At 41.3% G+C, this 25,452-nt stretch overlaps 2 protein-coding genes and 1 long non-coding RNA gene across 6 annotated transcripts in view; 2 read left to right on the top strand and 1 right to left on the bottom strand.

The window, feature by feature from the left end:
* LOC122409698 (neuroligin-4, X-linked-like) overlaps positions 1–25,452 on the bottom strand; it is a 103,061-nt gene that overhangs the window by 25,868 nt on the left and 51,741 nt on the right. For all 3 annotated transcript variants that reach the window (XM_043417431.1, XM_043417430.1, XM_043417432.1), the window contains one exon: positions 1,510–2,402. In XM_043417431.1, coding sequence (XP_043273366.1) covers positions 1,510–1,815 — 306 coding nt within the window. In that variant the 5' untranslated portion in view covers positions 1,816–2,402. The remainder of the gene's footprint in view (positions 1–1,509; positions 2,403–25,452) is intronic.
* On the top strand, positions 6,500–11,027 carry AP-1mu (adaptor protein complex 1, mu subunit). Of its 2 annotated transcripts, none has more exons than XM_043417453.1 (2): positions 6,500–6,640; positions 7,900–11,027. In XM_043417453.1, the coding sequence occupies exon 2, from the start codon at positions 7,917–7,919 to the stop codon at positions 9,183–9,185; it is 1,269 nt and encodes a 422-aa protein (XP_043273388.1). In that variant the 5' UTR covers positions 6,500–6,640; positions 7,900–7,916; the 3' UTR covers positions 9,186–11,027. The 2 variants fall into 2 exon arrangements, with proteins under 2 accessions (XP_043273388.1, XP_043273390.1); XM_043417455.1 differs by having other exon boundaries at positions 6,510–6,640; positions 7,903–11,027.
* Positions 20,426–24,662, top strand: LOC122409711 (uncharacterized). Its single transcript, XR_006260738.1, has 2 exons — positions 20,426–21,816; positions 21,928–24,662. It is a non-coding gene; the product is annotated as an uncharacterized lncRNA (long non-coding RNA).

The following is a 25,452-nucleotide window of genomic DNA, read 5'->3' as shown; positions in this document are numbered from 1 at the left end:
CTCTTTGACGAACGGCAAGAACATTTATTTTTCAACCGAAGCAAATACGCTCTTTTGCATTTCTCATGAAACAAAAGTCATTTACGCGAAACAAGGAGAGCTTTGTCGCACGTAAATACACATCGTATTTGGCCGATCTTTTTCGTGATATCAATCGATACAACGGCGAAATATCCCTGGAGATACTTTCGAAAAGTTTGCAGACTTGAATTTCCCTTTCGAACCGTCTCTAAAGCGTTTTCAATTCGTTCTCCCTGGAATGCTGTGTCGACCCATAACACCTTTGAAGTTAATGATTTCATCGAAGGACTCAAAATGCGCTACGACGTGACAGAAATATTTTTTTCCTTTTCATATACTCCAGTACACCGACGTGTAATTTTTATATATGTAACAGATGTGGGAATGTATATAAATAGTTATTTGGAAGAGAGAAGAAGATATGGAATGAATAAAGGATGGAATCCGAGTTTGCGTGATAGCTGTGAAGTGGCGTCGAGCAGAATACCGATTCGTAGGCGCACTCGTGCATCCCCGAGAGTGGCAAAATATTCGGTGAAAACGAGCGAACAGACACTTCTCGTATATCTCACGTATTTTCTCTCTTGATCGACTCTTCGTAAAAATGTATAAACGGTACATTCGTCGGCGTTTCGAGCAAGCCCTTTGTACAATCTAAGTGAATGTAGGACCGATCCAGGAGCCGTACCGGAGCCAACGATTCTACTGAAAATCGTAGCCTATTTAAGCTCACTCGTGCTTGAATATTGACCTACAGGTCTATCAGATTTGGCGTATTATAATAAAGTACGAAAAGCTCGAATAGCTGCCAATCCTGGGTTCCAGCAAAACTTTGAATCCGTTTTGAAGATCCGTTAAAGTGGATTGAGATGAGAACGATTTGCTCAAAAATTCAGTAAAATTCTTTTACGGTAACTTTGCGGAAATCGTGAAAAAACACCAAACTTGACGCGATAGGAGTTGAACGAATTGCCAAAAATTAACTTTTCAGTATTTTTGATGATCCTAGTTGCAAACTTCAGCGATTAAGATGCCGTTGAATTTTCCTGTTTTAGATAAGTAGAACGACCGCAATCGTGCGAAAGCAGAAATTTTTTTTTTTTTATAAATGGTCAAATTGCCGTGCACTTGAGCAACGAGCGTCGATTCCGGGATGAAAAAATAGTGAAGTGTACTCAAAATGTGAATAAATATGTAGTGAAAATTTCGGAGATTCAGTTCCCCGGAAAAAATTAGCGTAAAAAAAGCGTAAAAAAGAGCCCCTGCACAGCGTTGAAAATCTTTCGCTCCCATGATAACGAAATTTGTCCAAAGAGCTCCGAGTTGTTTTAGTTTCGGATGAAATGGTACTGTCAAAACAACAAAACCATTGAAAATAATAAAAAAAACCAATTGGAACTTGAAACCGGAGTGACTGCGCCGCTAAATTGCTCGGAATTCGAGACGAAATGAGATCGAAATTGACGAGTGAAGCAGAATTAATCTCACCTGCAAAATTCCCTGTATCTGTCCGCTTTTCGTTTCGACGATTCTCGACGCGTAGCGTGGTCCAGTGACGGCGCGTGATCCACCAACGATATGAACGAGGAGAAAAAGCAGACTAATGAGAAGCGGCGTCGTAGCGAGGGCGAACGGACACGGGGGCGTCGTCGGTGGGACTTGACGTTGGTGACGACAAGATGTGGACGGAGAGATGATTCTCTTTCCGGAATTGAGCATCAGCAGGACATTCAAAAGGATTGGGCGGCGGGCCAGCAACCGCGTCCAGGTCGCCGGCTGGCATGGTCCAAGCATCGCAGCATTTGTTGGCAACCGACGCCTCCACGATGACCATACCGTGAGGGACCTCTGATGAATCCTTCCCTTCTCCGTTTCCACTCTTTTCCTCCTTGTTTATTATTTTCTCTTGATATTCCGATAGAAAATTAATTTCAATGTTATCTTGATATCGAGCCTCTAAATTAAGGACGATTCATTTTGGGGGGGCGCTCGTTAAAGCGCGTTAAGGGCGAACATCAGTCGTTATTGATCGATCCTCATTCCCGGTACCTGACTGGACCACCAGATACGAGTGTACAATTCAAAGTGTGTACGTAGCTCGGTTATGTGATGGACAAACGTCTCAGCGTATACGTACATGTATACATTGTACGATCGTGCTCGAGGTGTATGTAAATAGACGTATTTCGTGTATACACCGAACGGTCGAACAACCTGAGACCGTCCCAAGACTGTTTGTCGTGAGGCACTCGAGCCAATATATTTGACGTCTTCCCGTCACAATTGTCCGTTCATCCCTTGGCCAATGTCTTCGTGTACGGAGTCCTCGAGTCCCTCCGGCATCGTTTTCCTCGTCAGGTTTACTCCCGAGTAGAATTCGACTGGAAACAATGTATTAAAATTTTTGAATCTTCGTATTGGAGTTTTCTCGATAGTGGAACGTTTCTACGAGTACACTAACGAAAAAATTACAGGGTCGAAGTATCGTCGCAAAAATGGCCGTGTCGAGGTCTCAAAAAACGCAAAATGAAGCTGAATGAACAAGCTAACCGGTCCATACCATGACTTAGTCGAAGAGAAACTTTCCAAGCTCGTGAAACCAAAAAAAAGCAGAAAAATTTGCTAATTTTTGTTCTCACAGTAATTCTCAAAATTGCGCAAGTTTTGCCACAAGATCTTGAAACTAGAAAGACGAAGCTTCGAAATGCTTTTTTTAGACCTTGACTCGAGGATTTTTTACTGCGATACAGCGTCTGAAAAATCACTAAAAAAGTGTTTTTCCTTAGTGTATTGTGATAAGTTAAAGCGAAGCACGAACCAATTGGATGAAGAAACTTATAACGAATCACTCTCCTAAAAACGTTCTTATGCCAAAGTTTCTAACGCATGCGAGAGTTTAAATGAATTGTGCGAATTTCACAAGTTCGACCTATCGTGATAAGCACCAACCAATTCAATAGAGAAACTTATAACGATCTCTTCTAAAAATCTTCTAATGCATAAGCATCGAAGTGGGCTGTGCAGGAGAGGTTTCAGAGTTCGCAGCGATTGATGAATTTCATCAAACCACTGGGGCCCGGAGTTTGAAAACGTCGTTATTTTACGTACGTTATATATGGCTATAGATAATAAAACGGATATTGATTTTACCGAAAGTAGTATGCATACGAAGCGCTCGGGTACTTTAATCCTTTCAATCGGGCTCTTATATATACAAAAACTCGTCGCACTTGGACGAAACCGTAGAAACTTTCGTCGCTCATTTAATTCAAGACTCGTCCGGAGTTAGTCCTGTTGACCCTCTTCTGTGGCAAATTACGCACATTGACTAATTATCGGATTCGAACTCGTCTCGGATGTGCACTCACTAAACTTGTCTCGCTCGACTCCGAGTTACACACAGAATTGCAAACCGACGGGCACTGCACTTTTACGAAATTTTACCGGAACTTATTCAACAGTTGGAAACTTGCTGCTATTTCGAGAAAAAAATATCAGTCGATTCTAAAACGCATTTAACGAACTTCGCTTGCAAGTTCGGTGAAGAAATTTTCTGTCCGCTAAAAGGATTATTTCCGAAATCGCCGACGCTTCTTGAAGGAATGTCAAATATTTTATTGAAGGGAATTTCAATTCAATGAGCTCAAAGTTTTATTTGTTGGAAGAAACAACGAATTATGATCAGTGGAACATTGGCCGTTGTAAATTTCCGCGTCTTCGTCAAACATTTCATAAATCGGTCGAGAAATTCTAGAACCCGAGCGACCTCCGTGCAATTTGCAACTTCAAACGACAGTTTGAGCGATCGCATCGACCATCGCGGTTTAAGAAAACTTCACATTCGGCTCGTTCAAGTACGTCACACAGAAACGACTTATCGCTTTTGCATTTTCCTATCCCCCCCCAAAAAACAAAATGTCAGGGTTCTCTAATGATTTCGGAAAACCCAAGGAAAACCGAAAGCGATTCCAATCTCGGCAACACCCTAAATTCAAGAAATAATTTCTTTTCACGTTGATTAGAGGAAGCACGATGAAACTCCCTGGTATCGGTACAGTATGCCGGAGCTCGGAGAGTGTGAGGAAACACTGCAAACGTTTTTAAAAGTTTGCTTTTATTCCGTTGGCGTCAAGACGCCACGGAGTCGTTCTATATTTCGGAAGCAAACAAAACTCTTTCTTCCTCAAGGATTTTCCCTATATTTCTATAGCACCGACAGACTTAAGTGATTTCTCGGATCGTATCGGCGAGAAACGCTCTTTTCTTATTATCTCTTACCCTCCGTATACAGCAGATGAAATCCGCGTCTCAATTCCGAGCATATACCTGTATCCGGGCGCGCGATACATTTTCAGTAGCCCCATTCCATTATATCCGTAGGGAAATCCTTTTGGTATATTCTCCTCTAAACTCACTCGATCCACAAGTGCTATTATACAATTATATTCGCACTCAGTTCCTCTGTGCACAGTGCACGCATACACACTGACTCGTAAAGTGTTATATCCACCGAAAATTCACTCGAGATTTGACTTTATAATCGTCAGTCTCGTGCTAATTATGAGAAAACGAATTTTCCGTAATTGATGGCGCGATAACTTTCTTCTCCAGGGCTGTGTGCGTGGTCCAGACGTCCCAAGAAGCGCCGTACACACGCCCTCGTATATCCATAGATATGACGCTTCCCCTATGAGAAAACATTGGAGACTTCGGTCTTTCGGCCCTTATGCATATACATCATGGAAATATTCGTTCTCCGTTGAGTGTACAGCACATATTATTACACTCGAAGAAGGCCTGATAAGCACTCCACTTCCGGCAGTGCTTTATGTACTCAGAGGTGTGCTTTGGTCGGCGTTTCGTTACGGCGAGTGCGAGCGAGACGGCTGTGAATTTTGAAGGTGCAATTTTTAGACACCGCTCGTCGGGTGGAGACCAAAAACGTTTCGGAGGATTTTTGCCACCGTTCTGAGTCAGCTGGGACTTTATTTTCCGAAATCGGTCGAACGCTAAATTTCAAACTCCGATGAAAATACATCGGAGGGGTTTTTTCGGAAATTTTGTGAAAACGTTCGTAGGACGTGGAGCCTCTTTTGTACGATTTTTTGCGACGTCTTCGCGGACACATATTTTGCTCACGCTTCGCGGAGGAAAACTTGGTCTCTTGCGTTTGGGCTCCTCAATTTTTTATCGTCTTGGAAAATATTTTCGTTGCGTTGAATTCAAGCGAGTTTTTATCGATACATGTTTTTCTAGTGAGTGCATGAACTGGAGACTTGCGACTGTTGTCAAATGGTTTTTTTTTTTCAATGATTCGTCAAAATATGTTGAAAGCGGTGAGAAACTGACTCGTGAGTGTCACCGTTGTCCCACGTCGCAATTTCGAAATTGATTATTTTTCAGGCTCCGCAAGATACAAAATATCGAGAAATGTCAAGCGTATTACGGAATTGAATGTCGAGGAAACAACGCAAACGAATAGGGATTACAAAAAAGCTCTAGCAGCGCTGGATCGTGCTGCGAAAAACTCCGCTTTCTCATTTAGTTTATGCGTTCTGCCACTTGCGAGAAATCATAAAAGATTTCGAAACGCGCAGTTCGAGGGGACCGAAGAACGAATCAATACGGCGTTTCTTCAATTGAATTTCAGAAAAATCTTAACGAGAAAATTTCATTTCAACTCGAGATCTGAATTCGAGATAGTTTTCAACAAAAAATTGATAAAATTGTTCAACAATTGCGAACGGATTGTTAAATAAAAAAATTAAATTTTTAATTTCTTAGAAGAATGTAAAAAAGATATATATTCGCACGTAATCGAAGGTTTAAAAATTAAAATGATAAGAAAAAGTTTATTCCATTAAACGAAAAAAAAACGATTCGATTGTTCGTCGAAGAATATTCGGTTTGAGCAACCGCGGGTTGCTAAAGTTTCAGAATCCAAGATTGGAATTCAATGCTTGTAGCAATTCGAGTCGAACTGAATATTTTCAGATTATTGGGCAGATTACGAAGTTTCGAATTTCTGACTCTCGATGAAAGTTTCAATTGAAAAGCAACCGTCGATAAAGTTGGAGGCAACGAAGATAATTCTTGAATGTTGTAACGAAAGAATGAGACTTCTCAATTGCCCCAGAGCTCTTGTATTGTTGATGTGTTTTCTGCGAGTTTGAAAGGATCGGAAATGAGCGCGCTTTTCCATTCAAAACAGAGTTATATGACGTGTGAAACAAAACCAAAGAGGAGTATATGGAATTGGGTAGAAAACGACGCGAAAAATAATAACAATAAAAATAATAATGATTGTAATAATAAGAAGAGTAATAACAATGAAAGTGTGGGTGGTAAATAGATTGGAGTGAAGTATAGTGTTGTAAAAAGCAGAGAGGCGCGGTCGATATCTCGCAAGGATCGAAGAAGCGAGAGACGACGACGACTCGGGCGTTCGGAGCATGCGCACTTCGTATGTGCATTCCGTGTCCTATTTTGTTGAATCTCGAGTGGATTGTCGGCTACGACGGCTCGGGTGTTCACGTTTTTCGCCAGTGGCGGTGGCACTTTCTTCAAAGCTGCTTTCCAAATTGCTCAGTTTTATATTGCTTTTACTCCATCGACTTAGGTAAAGTGTATGCATTTTAGTAGTACTTCTGAATAGTGATAATTGTGACAAAACACTCGTGACTGTACGTCATTGAAACGTACGTTTTCTTTCTTTGTTTTTTTCCATGGAAAATCCGTCGTCTAGCTGTCATTTCAAACATAATGCTAATCTCGTTTGACATATTCAAGCTGATTGGCAAAATTTTTTCAATACGTCTCATCTGCTTAGTGTTTACTTCGTAAACTGTCATTTTTTATCTGTAGCGACATATTTTTGCAGGAAATTTTACTTCGTGCTTTACTTTTGTGGCTTCAGAAAATATTCGATGACCATAACCTATAAAAACGTATAGTCAGCTTACGTGTCCACTTTGACGATTTAAGATTTCTAGTGAATTACAATTTTTTAATCGTATTTTTGTCTATCCTGGAAAACACTCCTGAATCAACTGATATTCGTAGGATAATTCCTTTCGCTCCAAATATTGAAAGCATTAACATGGGAACTTTGAGTATTTGTAATTAGGGAAAGAGGATGATGATACCAAGTTCTGAGTTGAAACCAAGTGAACTCTATTTTGATGGTTATTCAATCGATCATTTACTAAGTTTTGGTTGTACTTGATAATAAAAAATAAAAGTAAAACTAATCTAGAGGAGTGTTGAAAAATAAAACAAACTTTTAGAATACATGTTAAATATGAAACCTAAATAATATGGAATTAATTCAGGTACCTTGAAATTAAATCTAAATCAAATATCAAAAGGTAAACCTTTATGCTTTGACCTTATGAAAACCAAATATATTTTGGTTACCAAATTAATTGAAATTTCAATTTGTAAGCTTAATTACATTTGAAATTTATGTGCACTACCCTTGGAAAGAAAATTCATTTGCATGAAAGGTAAATGTCAAAGTGAAAAGTACGGCAAACATGATTAGCTTCAATCAAGAATGTTGATGGCCGCAGTAATTTTTAAGCAACCATGAATATTTGAAAACTTTGCTAGTCCTTGGCTTTCAATTTGTCTAGTTCACGTAACACAAAAGCTAAAGCTCTTATGAGTAATTGAATTATGAAATCTTATGAAGTTTAAATATATTCAAAAATTCATACCAATGCATAGACTAATAAAATTCAATAATAATACGAAGTAAATATCCTGACTTTCGGAGACAGGGCAATAGCCGAGTTTACAAATAATTATCACAGAATTCTGTACAATTGGGAATACAATTTCAGTATCGGCACACGGCGCATTGCTTCTATGTTCCAGAAGTCGATAGCTTGGAGATGTCGACCTCCGCCATATTTATATTGGACGTGAAAGGGAAGGTGTTGATTTCTCGAAACTATCGAGGAGACATAGAGGCAGGAGTGATAGAAAAATTCATGCCTCTTGTGATGGAGCGAGAGGAAGAGGGGAACTTGACGCCTCTGATACAGACGCAGGAGTGTACATATGCCTACATAAAATACAACAATTTATACATCGTATCGACGACGAAGAAAAATGCGAATATATCATTGGTGTTTGTGTTTCTGCACAAAGTGGTGCAAGTGATGCAGGAATATTTCAAGGAGTTGGAGGAGGAGAGTATAAGGGACAATTTCGTGGTGATTTACGAACTGTTGGACGAGCTTTTGGATTTCGGTTATCCACAGACGACGGACAGTAAAATATTGCAAGAGTACATAACGCAGGAGGGACACAAGTTGGAGATTCAGCCGAGGATCCCAATGGCAGTGACGAACGCTGTATCGTGGCGTTCGGAGGGAATAAAATACCGGAAAAACGAAGTGTTTTTGGACGTAATAGAGTCGGTGAATTTACTGGCGAACGCGAATGGCAACGTATTGAGTTCGGAGATAGTAGGTGCGATTAAAATGAGAGTTTATCTTTCGGGAATGCCGGAATTGAGGCTCGGACTCAACGACAAGGTGCTGTTCGAATCAACCGGACGTGGTAAATCAAAGTCGGTAGAGCTCGAAGATGTTAAATTTCATCAATGTGTAAGGCTCTCCCGTTTTGAGAACGATCGTACAATATCGTTTATACCACCGGACGGTGAATTCGAGCTAATGTCCTATCGCCTAAATACACACGTAAAACCATTGATCTGGATCGAATCGGTGATCGAGCGGCATGCTCACAGTCGAGTTGAATATATGATCAAAGCGAGATCTCAATTCAAACGACGTTCGACAGCCAATAACGTTGAGATCGTAATCCCTGTGCCAAACGACGCCGATTCACCTAAATTCAAAACTACCATCGGTAGCGTCAAATATTCACCGGAACAAAGCGCCATCACATGGTCCATTAAATCCTTCCCAGGTGGCAAAGAGTATCTCATGAGAGCACACTTTGGTTTACCTTCCGTCGTTGGCGAAGACGTCGAAGGCAAACCCCCCATCCAAGTCAAATTCGAAATACCTTATTTCACGACTTCGGGTATACAAGTTCGATACTTGAAGATCATCGAAAAGTCAGGATATCAGGCCCTTCCCTGGGTACGTTACATCACGCAAAACGGCGACTATCAACTGAGAACTAATTAAAGCAGCAGCGATTCGCATCCGTACGGAGTCATCGACTGCTTCAAAAACCCCCTCGAGGATTATCCTCGTGGTAGGACAGTCTTTCTAGAATTTCTCTCAAGAAAACAACAAAACGATTACACGGCGAGCGACTTTTAATCTTAAGATTATTATTATTATCATTGTTTCGTTATCGCCTTTCGCAGCTAAATGGAACAATCATCGTTAACCGGCCACGCTGCTGTGATACAAATCATTCGTTTTTCTTTTTTTTTTTCCAATCATCGTGAAAAATTTTCTGCGAGAGTTTACCAGGGGCCTCGACAAAAATCATACTTGCTTGCGAAGCTCCGACACATTTTCCGAAATGATTTTATTTCTTTTATAGAAATCGCAACCTGAGAGTTTCGCTCGATCAATATACGCGATCATCGCTCTTCAAATATGTTTTATCGGCTTTTTTCTATCATCTGTCATCGACGTATATTCTCCGCTGTATTTACATGTAAAAAAAAAACATTAAAATAAAACAGTATTACGTTTACCCTCAACCAATAAAATCCGAGCGAAAACCACAAATCCGTTGATAATTAGCTCCAATTTCATAATTGTCTCTCGTATCATTGAAAATATGTTTCATTCCAACAAACTTCCAATGTACGAAACAAAAATAACAAAAAAGTAAAAAAAAAAAAAAACTGCAGCAAGTTCACTGGCAGTCACTTCTTATCCAACTCACAGTTTTGGCTATCCCAAAAGTTTATAGCTAAACTTTTTTTTACCCTCGTTACTTCGCGTAATCGCTGCTCCAACGATTTTTAGTCCGTCCTCGTAATAATATTTACTCTCCCTCACGAAACAGGAACTGTTGCCACAGTAATTTTGCATGGGAAGAGCGGAACTCTCGTTAAATTACAAGCGAAAGAATTGGGAGGAAAAAAGTTGGTGAAACTCGTTGATTTTAAAACAGTTGTAAGAATCAATTTTTGTCGAAAATATTGAACGTTTATTGAACGAATTGGGTAAACGCCTCGAAATTCCGTCGCACATTTCGAGGTTGAAAAATCGTTATTTTCACTCACTAAAAAGTCCAAGTATTCCAAGTGCCATTAGAATGCTAAAATTGGAAAAGTAGAGCTGCGAATTGATTCACTGATAAATGCGTAGAAAATATTTCAATAGGAGGAGAAGCAATATTTAATGAATCAATAAATACATGGAAACGAAAATTCCTGATAAATCCTCGAGTTTTTCTCTGCCTCGAAAACGTCCTTCGTGTGGAATATCAAAGTTGCAAATTAACCGCAATCTCTCGAATGAATATTGTGTACGTGTTAACGCAAGCGAGACGCACACATGCCCGTATGTTCATGGATATAACATGTTGGAAAGCTTGAGGCGGTCCGGTCGGTTCTCGATCATTGTGTTAATATGAGTTATTGAGCGTACTCGTTGGTTTATCAATATATCCTTGTTTGTCGGCAGAATAAAGAATCTTATTCAAAAATAGATCGCATTTTGAAGCAATGCGATGGAAATTTAATCGAGTATTTTAAAAGGGACTTATTTTTTTTATTGACTTTCGTAAATCGAACGAGTATGTATTCAGGCAATTGGAGGGACGAATTGACGGAATGAAATGTGGAAATATATCGCCGCGCTGGTTTTGTTATGCGATAAATTCATTTGATGCGTGAGCCTTTGGTCGTTAGCAACTTCGATAGCAACGCGAGATACGCGGGGGAGCTTCGATGAATGCAGAATTAGTATTTGATGATTATACCGAACTGTAGCAATGCAAAAGGATCGTGTAACACTTGTAATAATGTGTATGTGAAGCATTAAATTTTACAATTTAAATAATCACGAGCCTCACTCTCCTGTTCTTCATTCCCCCATTCGACGGAGTGTATTGCGGTTACGAAATTTTGTGGAGAACGCATTTTCATAAAAACTGCAGATTGAATATAAAATCGGTAGAAAGAGGAACAATTTTTTATATTTTCCTTCTTCGTCGTTGGAAGGAAAAACCTTACAATTATTCATTTTTATGCAAAAAAGGAACAAAAATGCAATGAGTCAACGAACGGTCAACCGTTTCGAGTGGTTTTTGTCCTAAAAGCGGCACGAAGTGGCATTGCTTACTACGAAAATAGATAAATTTTTTCTGGAGTGTTCCGCGGGCTCGGTGACTCCACTTCGCAGTTTTTCCTTTTGCAACGAGAAAGGAATTTTGTCAAAGTTTCTCGAAAGCAATAATCGTAAACGTCGTTCTTTAAATACCTTTTTGCCATTTTTTTCGCTAACTTTCGGAGTAACCGTGAGTCATTTTGAAAACCGTAATATTTCACGCTGTACTGCGTGTCTCGTCGTTGTGAAAAGTTGGAGAAAAAGATTTGCAGTTTTTTTGTAAAAAAATGGATGAGCTTCCAACTGAGAAGCGAAGGTGCTCAGTCAAACAAGAAAACTCCTCATATTTCATAGCAAATGAAAATAAATACTGTGTTCGTTATAAATCCATTATTTTCCTAGGGAAAATAGGATCGTCGACAGCCGGAGAAAATAGTTGCTGGAACGCCTAGTATGCATCGCAGCGGAAAATAAGCAAAGGCAAAAGCGGGCTATTGCACGCGCTATGACGTCTCGTAATTTTTAGGATTTATATTCGGCCGCTGGCGCTAATAGAAAAGCAAATTTACCGCACGTCGCCGGGGTAAAGTAAAATCCGAATGGCTCGTGCGCGCTCCGCTTTTCGCCTATCCTGCAACCACGTTCTTTCATAGCTATTCAGCTTTGCCTGCCTGATTTCGCGCTTACCGTTGTCTCTCCTTCTCTTTCTCTTTGTCTCTGAAATCTCGTGCTGCTGGATGTCGTCGCCCCCTTTCCCGAATCCCCTTTACCCTAATTCCCGATGTGTGCGATTCGTCGTGTAATACTCCTCGAGCGATTTCCTCGCTGCGTTTCTCAAATTCAATCGTTCCGACTGTCGAATAATTTTTTTCCCCGCCCTTCTTCTTGCTCGGATTTGTGCAAAGACGAGAATCCTCGCGGGAGGCGCGAAGAACTCTCCCGATGGTCTTATTTTTAAGACGATCGTTATCTCAATATTTATAAAAATGCCGGTGGCTCAAAGCGCGAGGAACATGAAATATATCGCTACAATTCTCAGTCCGCGATGTTCCTCGCTATTTTCATAATGAAATTAACGAGGCTCTCGTAATAATCAAAGGATCTAAATCACTTTGATTTCATTGTGCGCTGTTGTGGAATGTTCTCTCTATTTAATTGAAATCCACGCATAATTAAGCCTTGATATACGGTATTTTTAACTAAATCAGACGTGTCGCTTGTCGGGAAAAAATGAGGATAACTAGGCACGAAAATACGAGCATTTGTATCAATTTCCCTGGCGGCGAGAGCAAATGGAAATTTAACAGGCATAGCGCCGGTGCTAATATTCGAAATAAATGAAGAGCTACATTCGAATTGATCGTTTAATGTTTGCTCTATTCTTCGGCAAACGATTCGTTGCCCAAGGAGCTCGCTCGGTTATCTAACTTTTAGGAAAATGCTGGAAAATTTAACGATTAATTAGAGGATGAAATTCTGACGTCATTCGTCGAGCGCAGGCGATCGATCCACTTATCGGGACCAAAAGAGATTCTGCTGTTTTTTTTTTTCATCCCCTGACTTTGACGTCCTTCGCCACAATCCTTTCTGCTGAGCTTATCGTACATTAAAAAGTAGGGTCGCAGGATTTATTCAACGAACGAGCCGGACTCGAGTGTGCTGGATCGATACGCGAGGTGGCTCTGATAAGCCATGAGAGGAATCGGACGTCTTTCGACGTTTTCTTTTACCTCGGGATCGCACAGTCGAGTCGAGAACATTCGCTATTTACTTACTTATGGCACACGAGACAGTAGAAAACGAGAGGTTCGTGCGGAAAATCAGAGCTTCGCACCCCTTGCCATTAGGTTTTCTACTCCGGCGGCAGTAGTGCACCCTGAATTGTGGTAGGCGGCAGGGCTCGTAAGCTTTGCCAGAAAAACCTTTCGATCATTGGCAACTTGCCAGTCGGGAATTTCTCTCTCGTCTTTTTGACTCTTCAGTTTTTTTCAAATAAATAAAAACCTCTGGTTGTCTTTCATCGCTAATTGAACAGGGGATTTCCCACTAGGCTTCCGAAAACGGAAAGAGCGCGCACTCCCGTCTCCATTTTTTGCGGCCGGAAGCCATAAGTCGGCTTTTCAAATCCTTTCCAACTACTGCGAAGCCGTTAAAGTTTTCTCGAGGAGAACGTAGCACGGGAGGGCTAATTAGAGAGAACATAAAATCCAATAAATTTCGATTGAACGTCCGATTGAGAGGAGGACAAATTCGTCGGCGAGGAATTCGAGCATGAAAAGCGGAAATTTTTAGTTTCAATATTTTGTCAACTTTTCAAAGCTCGCTGCGAGTCTTTCAGCGACTTACGCGCAATGAAGTAGCGCTTGGGACAACCGCGATTCGGAGGAAAAGCAAAACGATTTTAGGAGCCGCATTTCCATTCGAACGAGAGAACAAACGTTCTTAAGGTGTTTCCTTTTCAGCAAACTTCACACAGAAATAAGCGAGAGAAGAGCGATGCTTTTAATCGTTTTTAAAACTTTTTAAACTTTCTTTCGACGAGTCAAGTTTTGAAAGAACATTCATCGCGCGACAAGAGGGAAAACAAGCGTGAGAGAATGTTGGTGTGACCGGAAAGCTGGACAGCGTCGAAGAAAGGAGCTCGAGTGAAAAGCGATTTGCTTAATCTCTTTAGTGAATAAAGGCAGAGCCGAACACACTGATGAAATTGATCGTTAGTGATCGTGAGTTCAGCCCCTGAAAGCTTTCGTATAAGCTAAAAAATCGGAGGATCGTTAGGCTCGTTAAAAATTCGAAAGCCCTTTCGCATTGGAATAGTCAGCAGTTGATAAAAAAAAAAAAAGAAGTTGAATCTGAAGAGCTCTTCGGCTATTGGACACGAATCGAGTACTTCAGTTCCAACACAGAGTACACAGTATCGCGTGACAAATATAAAGAGTCTTCACCGAAGGTGTTTCTTGTCCAGCGCGCACGAGGGCAATTGAGTACCGTCCGAGGGTTCGATACTCGAAACCGTTATCGTCTTTTTCCTACTTCTTTTATCCTTGAAATTCGAATGTGAACATAACGCCGCACGTTGGATGAGGCGGAACGAGACTAAAACGCTAGACACAAAATCGTTACTTCGAAAATCAGTTGACAAGCATCGCAGTGCTATTACGGCATCCTGACTTTTTCAATGTTCGGATAAAATCCAAGAGAGAAACGAGGCCGAGTATATATATAAATATATGTACACGCGTATATGTTATTCCATCCATACTCGAATCGGAATCGCTGGCTCCATTGTTTTTTTCTCTTTCTCGATCTCTCCTTCCTCTTCCTCGTCTCTCATTCTTGACATGTAGGTATTAATACTACCACTGATGGTACGTGAGAGTAGAGCACATTCAGCGAGATCTGCTCAACGAGTTCTCTCCAAGGGTTGGAATATTTGCCTTTCTTCCAACAAGTAAATATTGACCCGTGCGCTCAGCAAAGGCTGCTTCAATTTTCTCTCTTCCTTCTCTCGCACCCACCCCTTCGTTTTCATCCCTTTTACTTTTTACTTGCTCTTTAATACCCTCGCCAACGCTTTTCCGCAGGCTTCTATTCTTGCATCGTAATTTGCTCGCCATAATTCACTCCCCCGGTCTTCATACGCGTGTCCTATACATCGCCTCGTGTTTTATAATCGCGTTATAATTACGTTGAAGAAGATTGGCTAATATTAGAAGTATAGCGATGAGTACGTTCTACTACGTTTATCATGCTTTTTTTCTCCATCAATTAGCCGAAAATGCTTTTTCATACACAGTGCTTCGTCATGCTTGTCCATAGCGAACGTTTATTTTCGTCCGAAAAGTCTTGCTCCTGCATGTTTTCTCTCATCTAAAATCATAGACCCACGGATTTAAACGCCCAGTTATTTCGCTCAAGTTCAACGTGCGTATTGTTGCACTCAACAAAAACACAAATTTCGAAAGTTTGCATTTGCCAATCGTCTGCCACTGCGTCTCTTTCCTCAAGCGTGCTTATTTCGCTCGGAGTTACTTTCGTAATATAATCGTGCGACATCGATATTTCGTTCAATGGTCCACACCCAATATTGCTGCCCACAATCGCTCACGGTACTCGCAGCGCGGAGCTTCTGCTCGAAACGAAAAAGAGCTAAAATCTTGAGCGTTTTATTAGCGAGATTATTTCGACAGGATTTCGGCAACTATAACATGTAATCGTCCGATTTGTACGTGCAGAGGTTACGTAAATTAGCGTTCAAATTATTGTTGAGTGTTCCGTGCTTCCCTGGGCGTGTATAGCTCTTGTACTTATCGACACATATCCGTTCTGTCCGGGACGCTACAGCACAATCCTATTATTGACGACGCATCTACTCTCTGCGAGCTAACTCCCGCGCTTTATTCTAATCGATCGTGCTGGCTCGTGAAGCAGCTCCGATGAGAAATGCAAAAAAGATGCGGTTTAGCGATCTACATGCGCGTACGAATAAGAAGTTTCCCAAGTGGCCATTCCCGGTTTCCAAATCTAAATGAACTTTTTCAACCGATTCACAAGCTTTCTGTGCGATATTCGAAAATGAAATGAAAAATGACGCAAAAAAATTAATGGACTCTGTGGAATTGTTTTGTCGCCGTCGCTCAACTTTTCGGTCCCGTGGAATGAAAATTCTCGATAAATTTCCAAAACACTGCAATAAATTTGTGCAAAAGTAGGAAAACAACGCAAGCTCGATTGTTACGCTATCGAGTAAGCGAAGAAAATTTAGTAGCTGACGCAGCCGTGACGAGTATCCGTTCAATCGATAAAACAGTAGAAAGTCAAGTTAGCTAGGACTTGGGACTAAAAACGAGACAAACTTGATGTTTAATGCTCCATATAAATGCGTATAACGGTAATCAGTCGTATGAGGCAAATGCACATTTTGCAGTGCTGGTGTACTATGCTGGAAACGTTTTCGTGGACTGCAAAATGAGAGAGTTCGAAACACATGTACCGATTTCCCACGACGAACCTGACCCCAGTTTGTTAATGGTACATATGCTTAAAGGTATATATGTATGTACGGTTTATCGCGGTACAGACAGTTTCCCGCGAGATATTTATGATAAAATGTTGCAAACGGGGATTCCCACCCCCGGAATCATCCACGTGTAAAGAGGTTGCAACCTCGTTTATATTTCGCAATTTCGAGTGGAATTATATGGTCGAAAAGTAATAAACTTTTCCACATTTTTCTGTTGTGCTCACCGACGCGTTACCAATCACAAAAGTCAATCCACGTTTTTTCGTTCGATGAAAGCTTGAAGAAAATTCATTTTTCAACTGTTCTGTTTAGTTCTCGAATGACCATTTTTCATTCACCGGTTCAGCCAATTTGTGCTTGTTTCAAATATTCACTCGTACCATTAAATAAACGTTTTTTTAAATCTCTGACAGCGTAAGGGATGTACTCGCATCCACTTCGGTACCCAATCAGCGTTTCGCTGTGTTTGGCCTCGTATAACTTTTCAACAGCAACGGAATATCTGCCATTTCGTTTGAAAATTTTCACCATTTGTTTATTACATCAAAAGAAAAATACTCGTAACTTTTCAATCGAATCAGCACGAACGAATCGTGTCCGTTTACGCTGTTTACCTGTAATCCTCGACCCTGTAGTTATTCGAGTGTTTCAGTCTTCGTGCCAATCAAGCTGAAGAAGATGAGTGTGTTTGATTAATTAAAAAAAAAAAAATATATACTGCGTTTTTATCTCGACCTTTTTATTTTATAAAGTGGCTTGAAAAAGTTTGAGATCTTATCACATGTTTTTTCATCCGCGGACCAAAGTTGCATTCCATTATGCAAATCGTGCTGGCTGCAACTTTCTTTCAGAAAATGCAACGAGGGTGCGAGGCACAAAATTAATTGTGCAATTAACCTTGCCGTGCATGATTTTTAATGCTTCCTCAACAAAATCATTTCGTTCGTATTCAATGAAACAAAGAGCCGATAAAACGTGCTTGAGAATGTTCAAAAAAAAAGGAAAAATATAAACGACGACGAAAAAGCAGATTTTTAGTAAATTCTATAATTGACTGAAACCCGATATTTCGAAATGGTAAATAAAAAACGTAATCATGAAAGCAATTCACAGAGCCGTTACAACGCAATATTTAAAAACATCGAGTCACCAATTTAACGGGCGTTGGTCACAAAATTACGGTTACCCGTAGCCACGTAAACTTGTTCAATTTAAATGGTAACTGGAAAACTCACAGCAACAATATTCGTAACAAAACGGGATGTCGGGCAAATTGACGGAGCGTATGAAAACTTTCATCGTAAACTGTCGCGAGCTATAACGCTACAGTTTCACGAATGTATGTGAAACTCATAACAGAGGAAAATTGCGTAATTTAACTCATCAAATTTCGCAAGCGATTGCAAATGCGATTTCGCCGTGGTTCCAATCAGAAGTGCAGCGAAGCAACTGGGTATTCATTACCTAGAGGATCTGTATATTTGCCGAGACGGGATTATTTTTCGATTTGGAGAAAAAAGGGCCGAAAAAATCCATCGGAAAACTTCATTTGAAGCCAACATTTTATTTTGTTGAAAAAAAAAAAATGTGCGCATAAATTTCACAGAGAGAAATGAACTCCTACAAATTGATGCTCGCTGATTACGTCATCAGTTTGTCCGCGCGAAGGGAAATTCCACGCGTACACGAGTTATGAATGTTCTGGCACCGAATCAAGGCGTATAAAAGTGTGGGGCCTTTTTTGCGGTACATTGTCATAAATTAAACGAAAATATGAAACGTTATCGGGAAATCGGCACGGATACGAGGGAGGCAGCGAGGGGGCGTAGACAATATTCGTTTTTTCGTTCTCGCTTCGTAGTTAATCATGCACAGACAGCACAACGATACTCAGGATAAAAATAGTCCACAGAAAAGCCACGATCGATGCTTATTATGTGCACGAATATCAATATATTTATATATGCTTATAAAAAAATAAATACACACATACATTGGGTATTCAGCCACAAATATAGTGATCGTAAATTTATGGCGTACTTCCTCGGAAAGCATGGAAAATCGAGGCGCGATTTTCGCTCACGAATTGGCACACTACACTCACGCGCACAGGCGCACACGCTACGTTGGGAGTGGAGGCGCGGCGGCGAGGGCGAGGAGGGTGGTTTGATGTATCACCGACCGCCTTAACGCCGCGCTCCTTTTTCTTCGACGTTTTAGCCCATCGATATCGAAACGGTGACACTGTAAAAAAATAGCGGTTCGATTTCACACCCTCGCGATGGTGGCCGATTTGTCTAGAAATTTTCGAGAAGCTGTTCGAAAAATCTGCAACGTGATTTAACAATCCCGATTTTTTTTCAACCGGAAACTAAAGAAATTGGACGCGAACGCTCAAAATGACGTTTGAACAAATAAATGGATTCAATTCTCCGCCTTCGGACCGTTCAATATCGTTTTTCCAATTTCGATGAAGAATTTATCTTCCCCTCCCTCCCTCTTTCTTGCTTAAAACGACCCTTCCAAGGGCCCAAAGGCAATGAAAAGCTACGACATTTGCAATAACGCGCAAATTACAAGGATCAACGTTTGTTTTTTTTGGCTTCAAGACCAACGCGTATAACCAAACGGTATACGGCAAAATTGAGGCTGAAAAAAATGAGGCAAAATGAGATTTGCAATGTGGAACGCGGATGCGAGAGAAGCCGGGAGCGAGGATTCCGCGTGTCAAAGGGTTGATGAAAGTACAGGGTTGAGTTAAACCGTGCGCCCTCTCTTTTTCCTATTTTATATTTTTATCATATCTCGTCCTATCTGTTCACTCATCCTCTCTCTCTCTCTCTCTCTCTCTCGCTTTCACAGCGAAGCAGCTTATAATTTTAGACAAGATGAAAAAACTCTGGATGAGCTGGAAATGGGCGAAGAGGCACGCTTTTGTAGGGTTCCAGCCACTTTAAGCAGTTACGGTATAAACACACACGCGCACGCACACACACACACGAAAGGCATTTCATCTCGACTAACACGACTTCGAACCAAATAATTTTGCACTCATTTTTTTCTCAATCTCATTGCAATTAAGAGCAACATAATATTCCGTATTTCAACACTTTTACTCGATTCTTTGTCAGACTCGAAAGAAAGTGTTACCAATTTGTTATCAATTTTTCATTTTGTATTTCGCCCGAGTTTGGCTACATCGAGCCATTTCGCTTCGGGCGTGTCCTGCTCCCTGCTCACGAACTCGAAATTTTCGAGAGCTCGCACATTTCGAAAAATTCGCTCTTGCTCCGGGACCGTCGAAGGGGAAACAACGCACTGAGCGATCATCGAGTCATCGCCTTCTCGCATCGATCTGGGTTTGTTGGGCTTGGCCGCCCCAATTTCCGACACGATTCAAGACCGAAATCCGAAGTTTCCGGAGTGATAGAGCCAGCGAGGGATTACTCACGAGATGAGTTAACCAACATCATTTTTCAAGTTCGCGTGTGAGTGAGTGAGCGTATTTTGAATTCGCGAACTCTGTCTTTTTTCTTGACGATTGCGTCGCACTTTTCGAATAATATTTTCACCGAACGATCTCGAAACGAATGGGATTTCTATATGACTCGTGCGACAGAGTATACAATAAGTAGAAAAGTATTTCTCTTTCCACCGAATTATTATTCTATCTTCTATTTCAGATCACACAATCCTCCTAATCATTATTAGCTCTTGGTGGTCGTATTATTAGTGGACTTTTTCGATCATTTAGAAAATCAAATTTTCACAGACGATTCTTGCAGACGGTTCGCGTCTGAATTGAAACCAAAAGAAACAAGGAGGCCCCATCGAAAGAATGATTCGAGTAAATCGCAATAAAAGGAGCAGTGAGCGCAGACGAACACTCGTTATAAATGATTGGCCTCGAAAAATAGTACATTGAAAGTTCGAATAGGGTTCTGAGCGAAGTCACGAGGCCGAGATGACCGTGGAGTGCAGGCCGAGGGAGGGAGAGTTAAGGGAGTAAAGTGAGAGAGTAAATGGGAGGGGGAAACGAGTTTGATACTGGGTAGATGGAGGGTAGTTGCCTGGTGAGCGTTTGCAGCGAGGTTTGCAGTATGGAAGTGCCGAGGAAGAACCGGAAGATGAGAAGAAAGGAGCGGATGGTGCATGGGCACCGACGAAGGAACGTGGAAAACGATGAGGGTTGCGGGACAAGAGCGCGTGTCCCACACCTTCGCACGTGTCTGTGTGTAATAGTGTGTGTGCAAAGATGTTCCTATCAATGCATACATATATGGACACATAAATATGTATACACAGACAACCGCGCCGACAATCGTATCTGTATTACATCCGGTCGTGACAATTTGCAATTCAACGCCGGTGCAAGGATGGAAGGTCTGAAGCGGCAATCGACGGTTCCGCCGCTGTGCAATCTCCCTCTATCCTTCTCCACTTCCTTCGTCTCCTCCTCCGCGCTTTCTCCGCATCTTCTCTGGCTCTGCTCCCTTTTCGTCGTTACCTCGTATCTAACTCGCAGCATCTCTGCGATACACACTTTGACTATAAACTCTCTGGTCCTGCAACAATCCTTCCTTCCTCCGTCTCCTTTTCACTTTCTCTTTCTCGCTCGATCTCTCCTGAACTCGGGCCCGCTTGATAGTTCCCTGGCTATTCGTCTGTTTATAGCTTTCTGTCTTCGTCGAACGGCTATCTCCTCGCTCATTTCCTTCTCTCTTTCTCCACCTGAATGCTCTTCCCTTGCTCTTTCTTCGTTTCTCTCGTCTGTGCAGCCTCCTCCGCGAGGCTGCATTTTCATCTCCGTTTATCTGTCTTCACCTGGTTCCATCTCTTCCTTTCTCTCTCTTTCCTTTTCCTTCTTGTGCTTCCTTGCATTTATATTTGTTTGGCTCTGTCTCTGTCTAACGACCCGCGTTCCTCTCTCTCGCTTTCATTGAATCTTCAGCTCCTAATCTGTCTCTGTCCCTCCAATTTTCTCTCTGCTTATTCGACTTTCTCTCTCTCTCTCTCTCTCTCTCTATCTCCCAGTCTACTTCTCTTTGGCGAAGAGAGCCCCGTGTGTTCTACATCTCTGTTTGATCCTTGCGAATTGGTTATGGTCCTGGTGCTAACCATGGGGATAAAGGCCTGCTCAGCAGCACCGGAGGGCTTGCAACAGCGTTTACAATGCCTCGAAATATTCGTCTTCGCGTTCCGAGACAGCCTGTATACCACTTGACTCTACATACATATAACGAACCGCAAGATGCACTTTGTATACGCTCATGCAAAGCGTGTGCAATCCCTACCCAATGTGGATGCCTGCGATCCGTAATACTACAGAAAACGATGGATAAATTGAGACACGACGATTTTCCTCGGATGGACTCATCTCGTGGTTTTATCCACGCTGTAAACACTGATAAAGATTCATCTCGATGTTCGTCCCCCGACGATCCTTCTTGGAGGACTTGCGCTTCCATTTTTCTTAACCCACGTCAGCGTTTTATGCTGGTAAATATATTATAATCACTCGAAATCCAACTGCAAGATGCTCGTTTTTCGTTGGATATTTCTTTTCAACGCGATGCGTATGACCGATTCTCTGAATTTGAACTTTTACAGAGATTCTGCAAAGTGTACTCCGGAATAAAGATTCTGCTGGCGTGATAGAATAAAATACTATCCGAAGAGACGTTTACATCGATTTATCTTGTACCGCACGATGAAAATGTATTCTAAAGTCGTATGTGTGGCTTGATTCAGTATTCATGGTATTCCTCGTATTCCATCATCGTTCTCTCGTCACACATCCAACACGAGTATCTTGACGTAATGGCTGCTGCCTAATGCAGAACAAAGTTGAAAGCTTTAACTTCTTTTCGTTCAATTTTAAGCTTTTCGCGATACAAGAGAGAACGAGAAAAATATCTCTCGACGTGAACATTGAAATGGCATCGACGATTCAACTGTTATGTAACTGTGTTTCCCTCGATCGAAACTGAGACGGGAAATGCAGAGCGCTCTGCTCCTGGATACTGAGAATCGATAAGTCGTTTCCTGTCAGCTAGATAGACGTGGGCAGAAGAGTTTTGGCGAATATAAAGATTGAAGCAGGGAGCAGGCGAGGCCAGCATTGAGCAAACATCAGGTAACCGGAATCTCAAGTCGAAAAATCACTTCCCTTACCGTGACGTCTGTATTCTGTAGATTTTTTATCATCGTAGTTATCAAGCTTTTTTCTCAATATTTCGAGCTTGGGTCGAACTGTTTTAGCTGATGTGAAAAAACTTTCACTCAAAACTGTGTATTGATTAACATTTTGAAAAAAAAACACAAATTAAATTCCCAACAGTCAATGGGCAACGAATTGTATATTTTTTTACTGAATTTTAAAAAATTCAGTGTCAGCCATTACGAGAATGCACGCTCAAGATTTTTACGATCGAGCGATCTAACATTGAGCGAATCGATCCTGTTGATAGACTCACTGTCGCCGAGCAAAAACGGCTTCAGTTTCTATGTGCTACCACTTGAATTGTTTTTCAATCGTATGGAGAAACGTTGACTCAGAGAAATATGTAAGATTTCGCAGTTAAGTATACAAAAGTGGTTTCTCAAAGTTTCCATCTTTTGAGCGTTCGAAATCGTTGAAGTAACAATGGAAAACAAATGTCAGAGGTGAACTCTGCACGCAGACACAATTGCACTCAAAGCTCTGGCTAGAGGCCAGTAATCGAGCTCGGGGATTTAGCCTTTACGAGGATGAAACCTTTTTACGATAAGACATGAGGAAAGGGTTAGACGCAGCTATTTGGTTACTCAATCCAATTTGACAAGCAAATGCTTTCCCTCCTACCATTTTGATCTTTCCCTTTTCCCCGCTCCTTCTCCCTCCTTCAATTAATTTTCCAATTTTCTCTTCGTTTTCGCTATTAACCCTGCGACAGTCATGTGGCCACCCTTTACGGTCAACATACAAGCTCAGTGTACTGAACAGAACATCCCGGAAACGTGATTCAGCCAATTTTTCTTTGACCGTAATTCGAGGCTGCATAAAACGAATGAGCATTGTCAAAGATGAGAATTGATATTCTGAAAAAATGGTATCAAGTCGTTTAACGTACGAATAGCGAAACGTGGTGCAATGACGAACTTCCCTTTGACGTAGGCAAAATTCCCGGAATTTGAAACTGATCGATTCACGAGTAGCTATTCATAAGCGAGAAACGCGCATCATCCGAGCGAATTCCTTTTCGATAAAGCTTAATTTACTGTGAAATGAATTTCTCGAAATAACGTTCGAAAATTTTCCACCTTTGTGACATTCCATTCAACGAGTTAAAATTACGAAATTATTTCAATAAATTACGATTCGTCCTAACCGATGTGCGGGGCTCCGGAAATCACGAAATTTAAGGGGGAGACCAATACTCGGTTGGACGACCGCTCGGTTTCTCCGAATTGCTGATGGTGCTAATCGCGATGAAAATCATGAAAAAACCTGTTGATGTAATATAAATTTAGGAAAATGAAGATTTCTAAGAATTTGTTCTCCTTGAGAATTCTGCACTTTCCAGAAACTTTTCATAATTTCTGACATTAAAAGTCCAATAAAACTTTGAAACTGGTCGAAAAATGATGGCGAATGCGAGATATTCTACGCACAGATGTTCACGGTCATTCCAAACTAATTTCATTATGAAATTTGAAAACTTGGCAGAAACGATTCAGCTCGAGAGCAGGACTGAGCAGTAGAGCTCCTTCGTGAAATATTTTAGCATGCGATTATTCCGCGAGAGACGAGATTTTCATTTGCCCAAGAGATTGCTATCTCTCGTTCATCAATCATTCCTCTCGTATCTATTTTTCAAGAGATAAAAAAACGATTGTAGGATGCAGTTTTAAAGAGCAGACGAGGCTGGGGAGCGAGCGAGATCTATGGCTACAGTTTGCGAAGGAGTTTTCACCTCCACCATTATTTTCGTCGAATGTACGATAAATTATGTGATGAGAAAGAAAGAGAAATTAACGGAGGGTCATTTTTCCCACCGTATGCTTCAGTCTGGAGCTCGCGCATACGACGATGAAACAAGTATCAATTGTTTGAAGAAAGAAAGGAAGAAAGTTAGTAAATAATCGTCGACGTGAAACTCATCAAATTTTCCCCCCGCCGCTCGACGAGCGAATCGAAATTCCGCAGGTTCGTTGCTCCGTTTTCTCCACAGTGCAACAGACACGATCGTTTATGAATTTCGTTATCGTCAGCCATGAAAAAACGGCAAGAAAAAATAACCGGTCGTTATGCAAAATGAGAAAAGTCTCTTTGTAAGCGTGTCTCAATAAATTCGAAAAGATGATTAAACATCTCCGAGAATGCGGAGGCGTGGCGGATGACTTTTCCTGTTTGTTTTGCTCCGTAGTTTTGATAATGTGCCTCTTGCCCACCGGATTCATTCCATAGTCATGGAAATTCGGTTTAACTCAATTCCCGTAATTTGTGTACGGAAGAACATTTGACAGTACGAAGATAAGTTACAGCGTATAGTTTAGTTTGGGTTATAGCGAAAAGCTGGCTCGAATCTATCTTCCGTAGAGGAGTTTGTCTTCCGAATTAGTTAGGGGGAAGGTTATAGTACGTGCTGTAAATGTGTTCACGCGACCACGAACTTCACTCTCGTGTTTGTACTCGTCAGGAAGACCCGTAAGAGAGTTCTACAAGGGCGCGGGAATGGGGGGAGTAGAGTAGAGTTTCAAGCTTGGAGGTACACATACGTATGTGAAGGTAAGTCTGGACGTACTCTCGTAAAACTACGTATCTCGCTCCGTGATGGAGGATGGCTGGGATGTTCCGCTTGGACAAAAGACGTAGCATTTCCTCGCTGCACTTTAAAGCTCTCACAGAGAGCTTGCCAAGTTGATGTATTACTATTGCTATTAGGTTTAATACAGTGAAGAGAAGGTCGATGAAAAGGAGAGAAAGAATGCACACACTCGTTGAGTATCTTGAAACAGAGAGGGTGTATAGGACGACGGGGTTTGCGGGGATGTTCGGCTGGAGAGTTTGCGCATGAAAATTGAACGAGAGCTCGGATTTTCGTCCGAAGATAGATAGAAGAGTAAAAATTTTCGAGCTGCGGTATAGCAAAA

The sequence above is a fragment of the Venturia canescens genome, chromosome 4, assembly GCF_019457755.1.
Source record: "Venturia canescens isolate UGA chromosome 4, ASM1945775v1, whole genome shotgun sequence".
NCBI lineage: Eukaryota > Metazoa > Arthropoda > Insecta > Hymenoptera > Ichneumonidae > Venturia > Venturia canescens.
Note: the sequence above shows the minus strand (reverse complement) of the source record. Positions and strands in the feature narration are given on the sequence as shown.